This window comes from Hylobates moloch, unplaced genomic scaffold (assembly GCF_009828535.3).
Source record: "Hylobates moloch isolate HMO894 unplaced genomic scaffold, HMol_V3 SCAFFOLD_1, whole genome shotgun sequence".
Classification (NCBI taxonomy): Eukaryota; Metazoa; Chordata; class Mammalia; order Primates; family Hylobatidae; genus Hylobates; species Hylobates moloch.
In genome coordinates this window covers 90,627,671-90,645,116 of record NW_026652276.1, presented here as the reverse complement: position 1 = coordinate 90,645,116, position 17,446 = coordinate 90,627,671, and the positions used below count along the sequence as shown (strand labels likewise).

Here is a 17,446-nt window from a genome sequence, read left to right as displayed (position 1 = left end):
TGACAAGTAGGAAGATTATCAAGTGGAAATGGGGAAGCACTTTAAGGTGAAGGAATGGCATGATCAAGGGAGTGGAGGGATGAAAGCAGGGGTTACCGCCAAGTCTAGGTACCTGCGGCTGCCATGCAAGTACAGGCAGAGGGGAGGGAAGGGGAACACACTGGCATGAAAGGGCAAACAGATCCGGGGAGATGGGAGCGTGGCTGCTTTGTTGGGGTGGGCTTTGTTAAGATGGTAAAATTAGCATACTTGTAAGCAATAAGTCAAATTACCATAATGTATGAATGAATAGAGCCTCCAAAGACTCCTGGGAACATTTATCTTTTTAAAATAGGCTGCTCGTTAACCCAAATCATCTTGGAACTCTCTGAACTTCAGACAGTGGAGGAAAAAGAAAAGCAGTCAGGCAGTGTGAAAACAAGTATCTGGGGGCAGAACTAACCCGGGCGGCCTCATCCTCCCACTCCTACCTTCCCATCCCCACTGTGAGGGTCCAGGCGAGTCTCCATAGTTCTTCTGGCTTCCTTTCAGCTTGTTCCCTTCTCAACTTCCAAACTCACACTTGGGTGTGGCACTCCAAGGTCTGGCTTTGTGTTGCTGTTGTTGGCTTTAAATAAGACCACAGTTGTGGAGGGAGGCCACAATAATGGCGGATGTTTTTAACATATGTATATGTTGGACATACGTTTTGCCTGCCTGCACTGTCTTTTTGATAACCTGCTGCAGCCATAAAAAAAAAAAAAAAAAAAAAACAGCAATGGATGTACTGAGTGCTACTGCACCTATACTTTAAAATGGTTAAAATGGCAAATTTTATATTACATTTATTATACCACAATAAAAAATAAATAAATAAAACATAATTGTTAGAAAACATACCAAGGTCCTTGTTTTTTATTCAACAATTAGCACTCTTTGGTGTCTTCTTACTAAAGAGGGGAAATAAAATTCTTGTAAATATGACATTTACCTTTGATTGGGTTGGTTTACACCCTCAGTGTCTCTACTAATGTACAGATAGTCATAACAGTAATATCCATGGTACACATTTCTCTTACAATATAGATTTGACAGTTTTTAAAAAGATATTAGATATAGTTTAATTTTCATTTTACATGATCAAGAGAAATATGTATATTGTAATAAAGTAAATGAATACGACAATCACTACTACATGAAAAACAGAGCCTTCCCTATCAGAGTCCTGAGACAGAAAGAATAAAACACATCCTCAAACTAAATCAACCCTCAAGCTTTCTGAAATTAGCAAAGAATGTATGCAGCTGACCTATTTCTCTCCCACACGACTGTGTTGGTAATTGACTTTTGTCCCCCAGGGAAGTACTCAAATATAATTGAGAAGCACCTGCCACACAAAGAGCACAGTTTTATATACCTAATAATTCCCTTAAATATTGTATTTAGCTTGGAACTCAAGCACTCTGCTTTCTCCTTAATTGTATTTCTCAAGGAAGAAATGTTATAATTACCAAAGCGGAGTTACTATGAACATCTAGATAAACTAAAGGAAGCATTTTGAATTGTAAGTACCCAAGATATTTCTATTACTAGAAATTATTGAAAATGATGACAATAACCATTTATATTGTTCATATACTTTTCTTTAATCCTGTCGATCACATCGTATTATAAAAACCACCCCCCTCTATAGATGGGAGCCACTCCAGGAAGACAAGAAGTCCAGGGTCAGGGGTTTGATTTCCATGCAGGTTAAAGAGTTTTGTGGCCGGGCGCGGTGGCTCACGCCTGTAATCCTAACACTTTAGGAGGCCGAGGTGGGCGGATCACCTGAGGTCGGGAGTTCGAGATCAGCCTGACCAACATGCAGAAACCCCCGTCTCTACTAAAAATACAAAATTAGCCAGGCATGGTGGCACATGCCTGTAATCCCAGCTACTCGGGAGGCTGAGGCAGGAGAATTGCTTGAACTGGGGAGATCGAGGTTGCGGTGAGCCAAGATCGCACCATTGCACTTCAGCCTCGGCAACAAGAGCGAGACTCTAACTGAAAAAAAAAAAAAAAAAAAAAAGGCTAGGCATGGTGGCTCACGCCTATAATCCCAGCACTTTGGGAGGCCAAGGCCTGATCACCTAGGAATTCAAGACCAGCCTGGTGGTTTCACCAACATGGTGAAACCCCTTCTCTACTAAAAATACAAAAATTAGCCAGGCATGGTGGCACGCACCTGTAATCTCAGCTACTTGGCAGGCTGAGGCAGGAGAATCGCTTGAACCTGGGAGGCGGAGGGTGCAGTGAGCTGAGATTGCACAACTGCACTCCAGCCTGGGCAACAGAGTGGGACTCCATCTCAAAAAAAAAAAAAAAAAAAGAATTTTGCCAAAAAAACACATTCAGCTTTATGAGCTGAAACTGAAGCTCCAAAATAAATAAGAATATGATCCATCCTATTCAACGCTGTGACTTGAAAAGCCATCTCTGACACTGACTTAAGGAAAGGCAAGTCCCTTTCTATCCTCACGCCAACATCTACACATTTAGACCAGGGGCTATAACTGAAACTTCTCAGGCTGGTGTGAACAATTAGTTAATGAAAAAATTTGAGCCTTGGCAACATAGCAAGACCCCATCTCTACAAAAAAATAAGAAAAATAGCCAGGCATGATGGCGCACGTCTGCAGTCCCAGCTACTTGGGAGACTGAGGCAGCTTGGGCCCAGCTTCTTGGGCCCAGGAGTTTGAGGCTGCAGTGAGTTGTGATTGTGCCACTGCACTCCAGCCCAGGTGAAGAGCGAGACCCTGTCTAAAAAAAGAGAGAGAGAAAAAGAAAAAATCTGAAGCCAGTCACAAAAGACCACATGTTATTTTATGGTCCCATTTATATAAAATGTCCAGAGTGGGCAAATCCATAAAGACAGAGAATAGATTAGTGGATGCCTAGGGCTGGGAGGTGGGGAAGAGGATGCAGAATGACTGCTAACAGGGATAGGTTTCTTCTCCAGGTCATGAAAATATTAGATTATGACATGCCTGAAAAAAAGAATGCCTTCCCCACTTAACACACACACACACACACACACACACACACACACACGGCAAATTAAAAAGCAGTGACTAAGGAACATTCTACTGGTAACAATGATCATTTTACCCACCTGTTCGATTCTAAACACTAATCAGCATTGAATTGTTAGCAATAGCATTGGGCCATTTAAGAAGAAAAAAAGGAAGATGACATATTTATCTGCATAAGTTACTATGCATTTCCATTACTGCTAGATTTTCCATATGTTATCAATGAAACTGCTAAAAAAAATTTCCATAAGGAATTTTAAAATCTCATCATAATATGTGGACACAGTGAGCGCTATAAAAGTTAACCACCTCTAGTGATCTTACAACCCAGAAATGCATATTTCTTTTCAAGTTTAGGTTTACAAAATATTTACTCCCAAAACAAATACTACAACAGCAATTAAACTGCAACCTTAGAGAAAGATACATCCATCAACACAGAACAGAAAATGAGAAATGAAATAGACACGATTTGCCATCCAAATGATTACAGTGAGATGATCAGAAAAATTCAGTAGCCATCGAGTAAGTTTTACAGCCCTTACCTAACTAATGCTTTCAGATCATGAATGCCATCCCTTCAGATTCAAGTAATTACCTCTGCTCTATTTATGTGTGTAATAAGAAAAGACACATTAAAGAAAATAAGGAACTTTACAAAGGCACATGTTTACTACTCGAAATGAGAACTATCTTTAAGGAATTCCAAAGCACTGTTTATATTCAAGCCAGATGATAATAAATCAGCCTCATCTATTTCTGAAGGCAGGGTGCCCTAGCACACAGCTTGTCATTATTGTTACTTGAAAGCAGTAAAGCTACAGTATTCCCTTAAAATTGAATCTATAATTCAGCTTTTTCATGAATTCGGGCTTCTACTTCCAGTCCTACCTCCCTGAGTGCCCTCCTCTCTCCTCACAGTACACATGGTTAAATCCATGTGAAATTCCTGATGTGTCCATGTAGTCGAGTTCAGAACTGACACTCTTATAGAATGAAGAGCACTGGATTCGCCTCATTGTTTTCCTGGTTCATGAAGTACAAGGGCAACTGTGCAAAAGCAGGACAATACTGACTGCTTCGACCAGAGTGTGTTTGGATTAGGGTTTGTTGGGGATAACAGCCCAGCTCTTCTTGAGACTTACCCATTGATGTATTCTAAGATGCAGAGGTATAGCAGAGTGTGTTCCCGGGGGTGGTCAAAGAGTGCTTTGCAAGCTTTGTCTTGCCATGGCCCACAAAGGAAATAATTGTGCAACACACTGGATTCAGTGGAAGTGAAAAACAGTCCAGAAGCTCAGCCTACACCAGGCTCACCCCACTGAAGGATCATCTCAGAGGATACGTGTTTTGAGGCCTGTCACCCATTCTCGGCCCACACACTCTGCAGGGAAGAAAGCTCCAGCAAAGGGACAGCAAATAGAGAGATGGCACTGTCTAGGAAGCTCTCTCCTCCAAAATATGGCTTTAAAAGCATGCAGAGCCAAGTGCAGTGGCTCATGCCTGTAATCCCAACACTTTGGGAGGCTGAGGTGAAAGGAGTGCTTGAGCCCAGGAGTTTGAGACCAGCCTGGGCAATATGGTGAGACCCCATCTCTACTAAAAGTAAAAAAAAAAAAGAAAAAAAAAAGCCAGGCTTGGTAGTGCACACCTGCAGTCCCACCTACTTGTAGGCTGAGGTGGGAGGATCCCGTGAGCACAGGAGGTTGAGGCTGCAAGGAAGACGACCCTGTCTCAAAAAGAAAAAAAGAAAAACCGAAAGCAGAGGCCAAACACAGAGAGCTACTGAGCAGAATGGGACCTGCATGCCCCACTCTCCACATGTCTGTAGAGTCTTCATGAATGTGAGTGAGTCGCAAGCTGCTCACCCTGGTTAAGATTGATGCTTTATTCTGAGTCAGAGCTTCAGAAATGAGACCAAAAATGGGCCAAGCTTTGAGGAAGATGAGTATGGACAATGCCAAGACCACACCCAGGAAAGATGGGTCAGATCCAGATTTGAGTGGCCAAAGGAAGCCCATTAAATAGCATTGCCTTTTGTTTAAACCTTGTTCGAAAGGGCAGTCTCTGCTTCCTTAATATCCAGGGTTGACCCTGTCTGGGGCAGCAGGTGGAGCAATTAAGGGGAGAGGGCCAAAGCCAAAATCATTTTCAGCTTACATTTCCACACAGCTTCCTATAATTTTCTAGAAAAATTAAAACTTGAAGCTGGGCGCGTTGGCTCATGCCTATAATCCCAGCACTTTGGGAGGCCGAGGCGGGCAGATCACCTGAGCTTAGGAGTTCGAGACCAGCCTGACCAACATGGAGAAACCCCGTCTCTACTAAAAATACAAAATTAGCCGGGCGAGGTGACACATGCCTGTAATCCCAGCTACTCAGGAGGCTGAGGCAGGAGAATCGCCTGAACCTGGGAGGCGGAGGTTGCAGTGAGCCGAGATTGCGCCACTGCACTCCAGCCTGGGCAACAACAGCAAAACTCCATCTCAAAAAAAAAGAAAAAAAGAAAGATTAAAACTTGAATCAGAACTTACCTAAGTTTCAATAAAATTGTACCATTCTAAACTAAAGGATAAATATTTGTTCTACATTAATGAAATTTAGGGCTGGGAGTGATGGCTCACACCTGTAATCCTAGCACTTTGGGTGGCTGAGGCAGGTGGATCACTTGAAGTCACGTGTTCAAGACCAGCCTGGCCAACATGGTGAAGCCCCATCTCTACTAAAAATACAAACGTTAGCCAGGCATGTTGGCGGTCGCCTGTTATCCCAGCTACTCGGGAGGCTGAGGCAGGAGTACTGCTTGAACCTGGGAGGGAGAGATTTCAGTGAGCTGAGATCACGCCACTGCACTCCAGCCTGAGCAACAGAGTGTGACTCCATCCCCAAAAAAAAAAAAAAAAAAAGTGAAATGAAATTTAGGCAATTCTATCCATCAAGAACAGAGACTCAGACATAAGTAAAAATGACTGGTTAACGGGTTAGCTGCCCAGTAATTAGATTTCTTTCTTCGTAAGCTCAGTTCAATTTATTTAAGCCCCAAAACAAGAAGAAGCACAGTTTGCCAAGAGGGACAGAGTTCTTTCTTGCTTTGTCAGAGCAAGGGAAGATTCATTGCACAAAAAACTCACAAAGGAAATAAGTGTGAACTTTTTAAAGTAACTGGATTACACCATTTAGCAAGGAAGGTCTACTTACAGAGCAAGTAAAAACTTCCAACTTTGCAGATGAAAATGATTCACTACTGTCTTCCATGCAGCTAAAATATAAAAATGGTTGTGTCCCAGCTTAGCCAACATGGTGAAACCCGGTCTCTACCAAAAATACAAAAATTAGCCAGATGCGGTGGCATGCACCTGTAGTCCCAGCTACCTGGGAGGCTGAGGCAGGACCAGCCTCCCAAGAACCCAGGAGGCAGAGCTTGCAGTGAGCCGAGATTGTACCACTGCACTGCAGCCTGAGCAACAGAGTGAGACTCCTTCTCAAACAAAAATAAACACAAACATAACTGGTTGTGCCCCTCCTTGGCTGTTTCCCTCAGATCCATTCCTCCCGCTCCGCTGCTCTACTTTCTATCTCAGGGGGCCACAGCCTGCAGCTTGTTTCCCAGAATCCCAGGTCAGTGGGCTTCCAGAGAGGTTCAGCCAACGGGAGGAACTGGTAGAAGACTGGAGGGTGGAAGGAATAATCCTACAAGAAGCTAACCAAGCAAGCAAAAATTCCATCCATGATAGAATTGGGAAGAAACCACAGTCTCTAAATTCTTTAACTGATGCTATGGTTCTTCACAGCAACCACGCAGATTCAGAACGTTTCCAGGATCTGAGAGGAATAAGCTCCATATGTCCTTGCATGTATCCACACCTATGTGAGTTTGTGTGTTTGGCTTGTTTATTCAGGGATAAAGTGGATTGTGGTGAAAAAAAAAACAGTAGAGTCTGAGCCAGGATCCCTTGCGTCTGTTCTACCATTATCTATTCGTATGACCTCTATGTCCTTGGGCCTATGTTTCATTCATCTGAAAAAAGAGACTGAAGTATTTTCTTTCTGCAATCTCTTCCTGTTCTAAAATTCTGTGATTCTAAGTTTATGGATAAATTTTGCATATATACATGCCTGTAGGCATATGATTATTCTTAGAGCTATGCTCAAAGCATATACCTTCTGTTGATGAATTTGCATTTCATCAGAAAAACATATCTATAACTGGTGCTCAAATTATAACCCAAAGAATTTGTTTGCCAACTTGTTTTATTCTAGTATCAACCTAAAAATCTGAATGTTTTAGATCTCTAAATACAGTGCAGTTCACTGAATTATTGTAACGATCATCTGATTAGCATACCTTAAAAAATACGAGGTTCCTTGCTCCAAGGTAGATGGTTCCAACAATGGCTGCAACCATATCTTCCATTCCACATGCTCTTTTTTTAATAAAATATTATTATACATTATTCTGTAACTTAATTTTTTCACTTGAATGCATTTCAAATGAATGTCTTAAATGCATTTCCATATCATTACATGCAGGGTGGCTTCATTTTTTTCTTTAATGGCTGAATAGTACTCTGTAGTATAATATATAGTAGTCCACCCTTAATCGTGGGGGATACACTCCAAGACCCCAGTGGATGCCTGGAACTACAGATACTGACAAATCATATATACATTTACATATATATATACACATATATCTGTGTAACTTTTTTCCTATACATATATACCTAAGATGAAGTCTAACTTGTAAATCAGGCACAGTAAGAGGTCAATAACAACTCATAATAAAATAGAACAACGTTAACAATATGCCATAATAAAAGTTATATGAAATGTAGTCTCTTTCTCACTCTCAAAATATCTGCTGTACTGTACTCACCTACATTCAGACATCAGTTGACCACAGGTAACTGAAACCAGGGAATGCAAAAATATGGATAAGAGGGCCCCAATGTACATTATTTGCTCATTTACTGACTGCTGCATACATATATTGTTTCTAGTTTCTCTGCTCAATGTGATGTTTGCTGTGGATTTTAGTAGATAATTTTTATTAGATTTAGGGAGCTGCCTTCTCTTCTTTTTTTAAAATCATGTGCCTCTAGATATGCTCCATTCTTAACTTACAAAATTTATCAAATACTTTTTTGGCACCTACTGAAATCAACATATATTTTTGTTTAATTTGTTATATAAATTGAATAATCTTTAAATTCCTGTTTATACTATTGGCACTGAATTTGACTTGCTGTTTTTCGGTGTGTGTGTTTGTGTGTGGGTGCGTTTGTGTGTGTGTTTTTACCCATATGCTCTTTTATAATGTGACCTTGTTGCACCCCATCAAAAGATAGTCTGTTTTCTCTTTCATTGCAACTGGGCAGGCTCTTGGACCTGTTTTGACTTGAGGTTGCAAGAGAAGTGATACAGTGTAGCTTTCAAAACTGGGTCTTAGGAGAGCTGTGGCTTCAGCCTTCACTTCTTGGAACCTAGCCACCATATTATCAGGAAGCTCAAGCAACTATGTTGAGAGGCCCAGGTGGAGAAAAACTGAGCCCCTGCCAAAAGCTCTAGTTGAGTTCTCAGCCAGCAGCCAGCACCAACTGCCAACCACATATGTGAGGCTACTCTGGACCTTCCAGCCATCCCAGTGCCCATATAACATCATACAATGTAGAACTGTCTGGTTAGTACACAGAAATAAAAAATTATTGTTGTTTCAAGCCACAGAGTTTTGGGGGAGGTTAGGAGGCAATTTCTCCCCACTAAACAAAGCATTTAATGTTGGAGCAGAACCTCATGCCTAAAATATATCAAGTTAGTCCTCCATCCATCTACTGCTTCATTCATTCAAGTGTGTGTTTATTGAACATATAGTATGCTAGATGCTGAGGACACAAAGATCAAATGCAGACATGTCCCTGTCCTTGTGGAACTCATATGGATGGGGAGACAGAATGTAACAGAGAAATCTAAGTACATGCTAAATAAAAGTGGTGGTGCTACTGAAAACTGGCACAAGGCCCTCTGGGAGCCCCTAGTTGGGGAACTGACTTTATCAGGAAGCTTAGAAGAGGAAGTGAAGACTAAACTCCCAGATCTCAGGGAAGATTAAAAGTTAACTAGGCAGAAGGAAGGGCAAGAACCTGCCACACAGAGGGCTCAGCATATGCAAAGGACCAATGGCAAGAGGGAGAATAGTGTGTTCAAGCTCTGTGTCCAGAGCTAAGAGATCATGACTCAAGATGAGGCTGGAATCAGGTAGGGGCCAGGCCAGGTATGACTTTGCTGGCCTCATAAGAGTAGACTTAACAAGGAAAAGTCAACAAACTACTCCCACTCTGATCAGATTTTCTCTTCAAACCCCAGTGGGAAGAGTACTAACTTGGAGTACTCAGCCATATAAACTGTATGTGTAGTGACACCCATGGGTAGATATACTTATGGGTATATAATAGATACTCGGGGTACATGGTCATTGAGCCCGCCCTCTCGTTCCTTGTTACATGTCACTGTACTGTTTGTAGACATCTCTGTCTCCATTGCTAGATTATAAAAATCTTTGAGTACGGGGGCTGTGTCTCATCCATCTTTTCATTCCTCCCCTACAATATCTAACACAGTGCTAGGCACATAGCAAATACTTAAGTGTTTCCTAAAACTTTAAAACATGACTAGATAATCCATTCATAAATAGCCTGTAAGAAGGGCTCTCCTGAAAGAAAATTCTACAGCCTCATTTGCAAAGCCACTCCAATGATGGCAACACTCTTAGGAAGGTCTTGCTGTAAAACATCATTCCTTTCTAATTTGGGCCAATTCTTGAGTTTCATCCCCAATGAAGAGTGAGAACACTTCATCACATTTCCAAAGAAAGCCTTTGTGTATACTTTGAAGATCATTTCTGGGTCACTCCTAGCTTTCTTTCCTTTCAGTGGCAAAGTACTTCATCTTCTCACCTTTCCTCAAAGAAGCCATTTAGTTGCTCCCTGAATTCATTCCAAAACCTCCATCCCTCCTAAATGGTGGAGGCCAGCAATCTTGTTGGCCAGAAACCAGGTCAAGGATTCCTGAGGGGCTTCATGAGCAGTCCTCAGAGTGGAGGCAGGCTCTCTTTCTCAGTCTGCTTGTTTTCCAGCCAATTCAAATGTTCATGTGTGTGCGTGCACACATATGTGCATATATATTCTCACAAACACTGAAACTTTTTAACAAGCTCAAAGAACAAATATTGTCTTATTGCGTGAGTTTGCCAACTGCCTTCTCTGCTTCACCAACAGCCCAGTCTTCCCCATCCAATGTAACACATCAATTTTTTTTTCGTGAAAGCTTTTCTCCATATTTTTGTAAATAATACAACAAAGAAATTAGCAATTTTTTTTTATATTCCACGATCTTCTTCAAAAGCATCACACAGACTGTGAAACAGCACCAAGAAATTTCATCACTCCAATGTATCAAGAATTCAAATATCAATAAATCACTGGTCATTCTACAAATAATGAGACTCTGTTTTTGTTTGTTTGTTTGTTTTTTGTTTTTTGTTTTATGGAGTCCTGCTCTGTCGCCCGGCTGGAGTAATGTGGAGCAATACTGGCTCACTGCAACCTCCACCGCCTAGGTTCAAAAAATTCTCCTGCCTCAGCCTCCCGAGTAGCTGGGATTACAAGCACACACCACCATGCTTGGCAAATTTCTTTGTATTTTTAGTAGAGTCGGGGTTTCACCATGTTACCAGGCTGGTTTGAAACTCCTGACCTCAAGTGATCTGCCCACCTCAGCCTCCCAAAGTGCTGGGATTACAGGCGTGAGCCACTGTGACCAGCCCAAGGCTCTGTTAACATAAGCAGCTGTTACGCTTTCATAAAAAATATTTTTTGGCATTTGGGTGATTTCAATTTTATCCGAAAGTTATTGTTAAGCTGCATTTGTAATCATTTTCTTTTTCTCATCAAAGAAATGTAAATCCCTCAGTTATTTTTATTGTAGCCAATACAGAAGTCTGTATGATGTCATTTGAATGAGATCATGTGTAGGATACTTAATGAGTTGTAAAGTGCTAATAAAAATTAAGCAGCCCGGGCGCGGTGGCTCACGCCTGTAATCCCAGCACTTTGGGAGGCTGAGGCGGGTGGATCACGAGGTCAGGAGATCAAGACCATCCTGGCTGACACGGTGAAACCCTGTCTCCACTAAAAATACAAAAAAGTTAGCTGGGCGTGTGGCGGGTGCCTGTAGTCCCAGCTACTCGGGAGGCTGAGGCAGGAGAATGGAGTGAACCCAGGAGGCAGAGCTTGCAGTGAGCCAAGACTGCGTCACTGCACTCCAGCCTGGGCAACAGAGTGAGACTCCGTCTGGAAAAAAAAAAAAAATTAAGTACTATTTTTGTGCTGAAAAATAAGATTGTCTATATAATACAATTAACAATTAACTCCTGAATTTAAATTAGACCATTTAATCAAACCAATGAATTACCATTTCATAGATGAAATATATTTATTCAAAAAAATCTACTTTGCTTTAAATTATTCCCAAAATTATTTAGCATGCAATACTTTTAACATTTCTTAAGCCAGCACATAGCAGCACGCTTTACAAGAACTTATATATACATCATCTCAATCAGTTATGGGCATAAATTGAGAAAAGAATAAGAATATTAGAATATTATTTTGTTTGTGCTTGGAAGAAAGAATAAAGCATTAGTGCAGTTATGTAGATGAACTCAAAAGTTTTAGTCAAACAGCTTATGGAAAGAACTGCTATGTAATTAGTATTTCCAAGAATTTGCAACAATGAAATACCACTAAAAATAGGCACCTACAAAATAAACACCAGCAAGATCTCAAACAGTTGCATAACAGAAAAATGTTTTTAAGATAAACAACGTGTTTGCCTTATCAAATACATAATCTAAGTACTGCAAAGGGGATAGAATGCACTTTTAGAATGAATTCGGAATCCAAAATGCATTTATTTCCATAATGTACATGCTTAGTGCTCACTGAATTAAAGGGTAGTCAAAATTTCCGCTTCTGCAGAAAGTGAAGTTCTGCATAATAAATATCATCTAAATATGCTTTATAGACCCTTTTAGGAGAGGTCTGAGTTCAATTTTGAGGCTAAAGCCCATTCCTCGTTGATATGTTTAAATTGATGATAATCACTAAAGAAACACCAGAGCTGCCATCATAGGTTAGAAAACACATTACACAATACTGAGTAACCTAGAGAGAAAAGAACTTCTCAAGGTCACTCCAGCAGCTCACAGGAAGACCTGGGATAAAAGCCTCTTGGTGCGATGACCAATGTCTTCCTAGGTCACCCGAAACCTAGGACACACCCCGACAATTTCTGTTCCAAAGAAAGATCAAGGTGACTCACTGTTGCATGATCTCTCTAGCACCCAGCAGCCAGGGGTGGTTTCATTAACAGCACATGGACAGTTGGAAAACTGAGGACCAATTTCCTGTGCCAAGGTGAAAGGCACCTAAGCACTGAGCATTACCAGCGATCTGGAGATCCCGAGCACAGACAACTCGCACTAGAACCACGCGGGAGAAAGCAAGCACTAAGAAAACAAACACGAAGTGAAGGCGCACCTAGACCGGGAGCTGAGTGCTGGCCTTCGTTAATTCCTATTTAACCAGATACGGCTGTCTTTCCCTAATTAAGCGAATCCAAGAAGCAGTCCTAAAGTGAGAGTAAACTTTCTGCTCAGTGTCTTTCTTTTGACCGGAGCTTGACGATCTCTCCCAAGATCCAGACAGATAAGAGTATTCAAATTAGGACAAAACAGAAGAAACCACTAACTCTCAACTCGAATCAAACCAGGTCCCCGGCCCCGAGGGGTCTGGTTACTCTAGGTCGAGTTATACGACTTAAAGACATTTCTCCACGCACCAAAGGTGCAACCAGACATATTTCCAGCTCTTAAATTCAACGTCCCTGACTTAAGCCAGGTCCCCACCGAACTGTCCACACACATGCACAAACTTAACTTCCCGGGGCGGTGCGGAGACGCCGGGACGCGAAGACTTCAAGAGCCCAGGCTAGAGGGAGAGGGACCGAGCCCGAGCACCGGCCGAGGCCGGGAAGAGACGCGCGCGGGCTCGACCCGCAGCTCCCGCACGTGGGGGCCACGGCCGGCTCCAGGACCCCCGCGCAGCGCGCTCGACCTCCTCCCCATCCTGGTCTCCCGCCTCCTTCTCGTACCTGCCTGAGGATGAAGCTGGTCGAAGTGGTGCTGCCATCGGATCTTTTCAACCTGCTCCTCCGGGTTGTGGTGCCTCGGGCCACCTGGACTCGACACACGGGGCCAGAGAGAAGCCAGTGAGGACCGCAGCGCAGAGCGGGGCGACCACCCCCGGCTGGAGTCCGCCTCCGGACCCGCTCCCTGGGGTCCCCCAGAGCCCGCACCCAAGTCTCCTCCGCGACTCCCAAATACAGCCCCCACCCCCACCCACCCACTGCAAGCCTCGACGGCTGAAAAGATGCTCGAGAAGAGCAGCCCGCAAGCACCCACCACATCCATTAACAAAGACTCTCAGGGTGCGGGGTCCGAGTCCCCGGCATCCGCTGGGGGAGGCTGCGGGCTCCGGAGCGGGAGCGCAGAGACCCGAAGGAGGGTGAGGAGGAGGAGGAAGAGAAGGAGGAGAAAGAGGAGGAGCGGGAGGCGAAAGGGACGTGGAGGAGGGGTGGGGGGAGCGGGGCCGCCGACTCCCGGGACTGGGGCCCCGCACGCCCGGCACGAAGGCGGGGCGCGCTAGGGCGGCGGAGGAGGTGTGAGGAAGGAAGAGGAGGAAGAGGAGGAGGGGGAGGAGGGGGAGGAGGGGGCGGTACCTGCGAGGTGGGGGAGTGCGGCCCGTCCGCGGTCCCGTTCTTGGCGTAGGAGGAGGAGGACATCGTTCAGAGCCGCCGCATGGCCAGCCCGTGTGCGGTGGGCGGAGGGGGCTGGCCCCCGAGGCTGGGCTGCGAGCGGAGGGGGAGGGCGCAGGACCTCCCCACCCGGCTCCAGGACCCGCGCCGGCGCCCAGGCTCCCTGCCCGCACTTCGGAGAGCGCGGCACCTTAAAGGGACCGAGGCGCTTCCCCCGCGCTCGCGGCGGGGTCCCGGGGAGGGGGCTTCTCGGAAACTCGCCTACCCGAGCGGATTGGGAGAAGCGCTCTCCCACCTAGCAAGCGCTTTACATCAGAGCTTCCAGAGGATGAAGGGAGGGGGAAATCTGGGATGGGGGTGGCAAGATTAAAATAGTCTGCACAGTTTAAAATGAGACAAAGGTGGCACGGTTCATGAATCAGGACTTGGGGACGGAAGCTGGTGCAGTGTGGCGGGAGTGGGAAGAACCGAGCGGGTGTGTGTGTGTTTGCTGCACTGGAATTTTAAAAGGGCAAGAGCAGAGCCACCTTCCGCGACTTCACTCATCAGCCTACTGTGTAAGGCATGGGGTTTTGTGGCTTGCTTTTCGTCCGTGTTTTTGTATTGCTTTGGCAATTCCATCCTTAGAGCTGCGAGTCACATACATCCAGGCAGCCGTGGGAAACCCAGCCAGCCTGAGTCTGACGGGAGATGCTGCTCCGCCAAAGAACAGTATGTCCTAAGGAGTTTTGAAGGTCATGTTAGACCTGCTAAGAAGCAAGAGTTGGTCACTGTGCCTTCCATTTCTATGCAGATGGATGTTTTCAAGGGGGAGAAACTCATCCTTGCAACCATACACAACGTTTGCCATTGGTTTCCTCCTGTAAATACATACAAGAGATTAATTCGTGATCAAATTAAAAGAGAGGGATTGCGGAGAGGAAGAATAAGTGCGAGGTATTGACAGAGGAATAAGAAGAGGGAAGAAAAGTATATGCAAATTCAAAAATAAACAGACTCCGTTTAAATTAAAATATACTTACTATCTCAAATCGCTAAATCAGCTTGCATTCTAGGACTTTATGTTTATGGACACAACTACCATGCTTATTTTAACAATTGCTTGGCTTTACTGAGGTCTTGGTTATATTTTACCATCCACTAGACACTTCCTTTCCATTCCTAATCCCTTCACTTAATCCAAACCTCTGTAACAATCTTATAACTAATGTCCTTGCCTCCAGGCTTCCTGGTGCATGTGCACATATGCACATGCACACATACACACGCAGAGATTTCATTCCATCTACACACTACAGGCAAAACCATTTTCCTAAAATATCTTGCCCAAGTCACTCTTCTCTCAGATAAAGTCCAAACTCCGTGGTCCAACAACTCAGCCTCTCCTGCATTTCTGATCACTCTCCATCTCATTTCTCCATCTTGATCTCTCTATACAAACATTCCAGCAAGCAGGCAGGTCTAGTCATCATTACCCAAGTATTCCAAATACAATCACATTTGAGCACCTCTGCTTTGGCATGCCTCCTTGGAATATGCCCTCCCAACAACCTACACACCCGGCTGAATCCTACCTTTCCTCTAAATGGGACTCAGCTCACGCTTCCTCCACAGAAATCCTCTCTGACCACTCCAGTCCCACATAATTCTTGTGCTTCTGAAAAACTGGAGCATGTATTCTCTGGGCACTTACAATAGGCTGCCTTAGTTTATTAGTTTGTTAGTTCTGTTTTTGTGAAAATCTCCTAATTTTCAGAACAGATTTTTAGCGGTTTATCTTCTATTCCTATACCTTCCATACAGTAGATACTCCATGAGTTTATGGGGAATGGTAGGTCTAACCATGCAGGACTCCCTACTTTAGTTACTGTCAACCCAATCCGTATTTAGTTCTGAGCCATTTTCATAGTTGATACATGTGTGTGCATATTAAATTACTATGTGAGCACTGGACTTTGAATTGTGTGGTTTTCCACTGTCCAAATTCTCACTGACTTTGAGTTATTGAAACAGAACCCATAGAGGCATAACAACATGAGAAGCCCTGTACACCCAGCTCAAAGCAAAACTGGTGAAAATTATAAAAACATATATACACAACCATTTAAATTTCTAAAAATGGTCCTAAAGGTGCACAACAAATGAAGGAACATTTATTCAAGAAAACCTACTGAAACCCAGTAAGAAAAGTGAGCTTGAGGTATTTGAACCAAGACCTACTCACTCTCTTCCTGCTTCCAACTCAGAGAGGGAAACTCCACGCTATACTGGTGCAGCCAAGAACACAGGGCTCCCTCACCCTTCAGCTCCCAGTTGGAGGGTCAGCTTCCTAGGAGGGACAAAACATCAGCATTTGTCATCCTCCCCCCGGCTACCTGTTATTGAGACTAAGTTCTAAGCAAGTACGGCAGAGGTGGGGGCTCCCTTCTTCTGCCCCGCTGTACCTGGAGGCTGTACCTTGGCCACAGCAGCACTGAGTATACTTGGGCCTTGATCACCTTTGCTCCCGGCTCATCGAGAAGGAGGTCAGGAAACGTGGGACTGCTTTGAGTGCTTCTACCAGAAACACTCAGCATCTAATGTGGTGATGTCACACAGAGAGGTGAATCATTGTCCCTGCCTCCAACACCAGAGTGGGAAAAATGATGTTGAACCCTGACCTTATATCAAGGATCCCCAACCCCCAGGCCACAGACTAGTACCAGTCTGTGGCCTGTTAGGAACTGGGCCACACAGCAGGGGGTGAGCGGTGGGGCGAGTGAGCATTATGGTCTGAGCTCTGCCTCCTGTCAGATCAGGGGCAGCATTACATTCTCATAGGAGTGCAAACTCTATTGTGAACTGCACATGCACGGGATCTAGGTTGTGGGCTTCTTATGAGAATCTAATGCCTGATGATCTGTCACTATCTCCCATCACCCCTAGATGAGACCATCTAGTTACAGGAAAACAAGCTCAAGGCTCCCACTGATTCTACATTATGGTGAGTATGTAATAATAATAGAAATAAAGTGCACAATAAATGTAATGTGCTTGAATCATCCCCAAACCATCCTCCATCCCCATCCCATGGAAAATTTATCTTCCGTGAAACCAATCCCTAGTGCCAAAAAGGTTGGAGATTGCTGCCTTACGTCATATACAAAAATTAACTCAAAATTAATCAAAGACTTAAAAGAGTTAAAAATATAAAACTATTAGAAGATAAGGGTAAATCTTCATGACCTTAGATTTGGCAATAAATTCTTAGACATGACACCAAAAGCACGAGTAGGAAAAGAAAAAAATGTTAGACAGGCATGGTGGTGCGTGTCTGTAGTCCCAGCTAACCAAGAGGCTGAGGTGGGAAGATCATTTAAGCCCAGGAGGTCGAGGCTGCAGTGAGCTGTGATCACGCCACTGTACTCCAGCCTGGACACCACAGGGAGACTCCATCTCCGGCTCAAGCAATACCTCAGTCTTCTGAGTAGTTGAGACCACAGGTGGGCACTACCACGCCTAGCTAATTTTTTATTTTTTAT

The 17,446-nt window shown here is 44.0% G+C and overlaps 1 protein-coding gene across 3 annotated transcripts in view; it reads right to left on the bottom strand.

The window, feature by feature from the left end:
* Window positions 1-15,375, bottom strand: part of CACNB4 (calcium voltage-gated channel auxiliary subunit beta 4) — a 283,651-nt gene extending 268,276 nt beyond the window's left edge. Inside the window, exons 1-2 of one of the 3 annotated variants that reach the window (XM_032755717.2) lie at window positions 13,890-15,375; window positions 13,263-13,346 (exon numbers count right to left, since the gene is read on the bottom strand). In XM_032755717.2, the coding sequence (XP_032611608.1) occupies window positions 13,263-13,346; window positions 13,890-13,952 (147 nt within the window). In that variant the 5' untranslated portion in view covers window positions 13,953-15,375. Of the gene's footprint in view, window positions 1-13,262; window positions 13,347-13,572; window positions 13,701-13,889 lie in introns of those variants that run through there. The other 2 variants (XM_032755722.2, XM_032755718.2) reach the window with 2 other exon arrangements.
* Window positions 15,376-17,446: the final 2,071 nt, after the last annotated feature.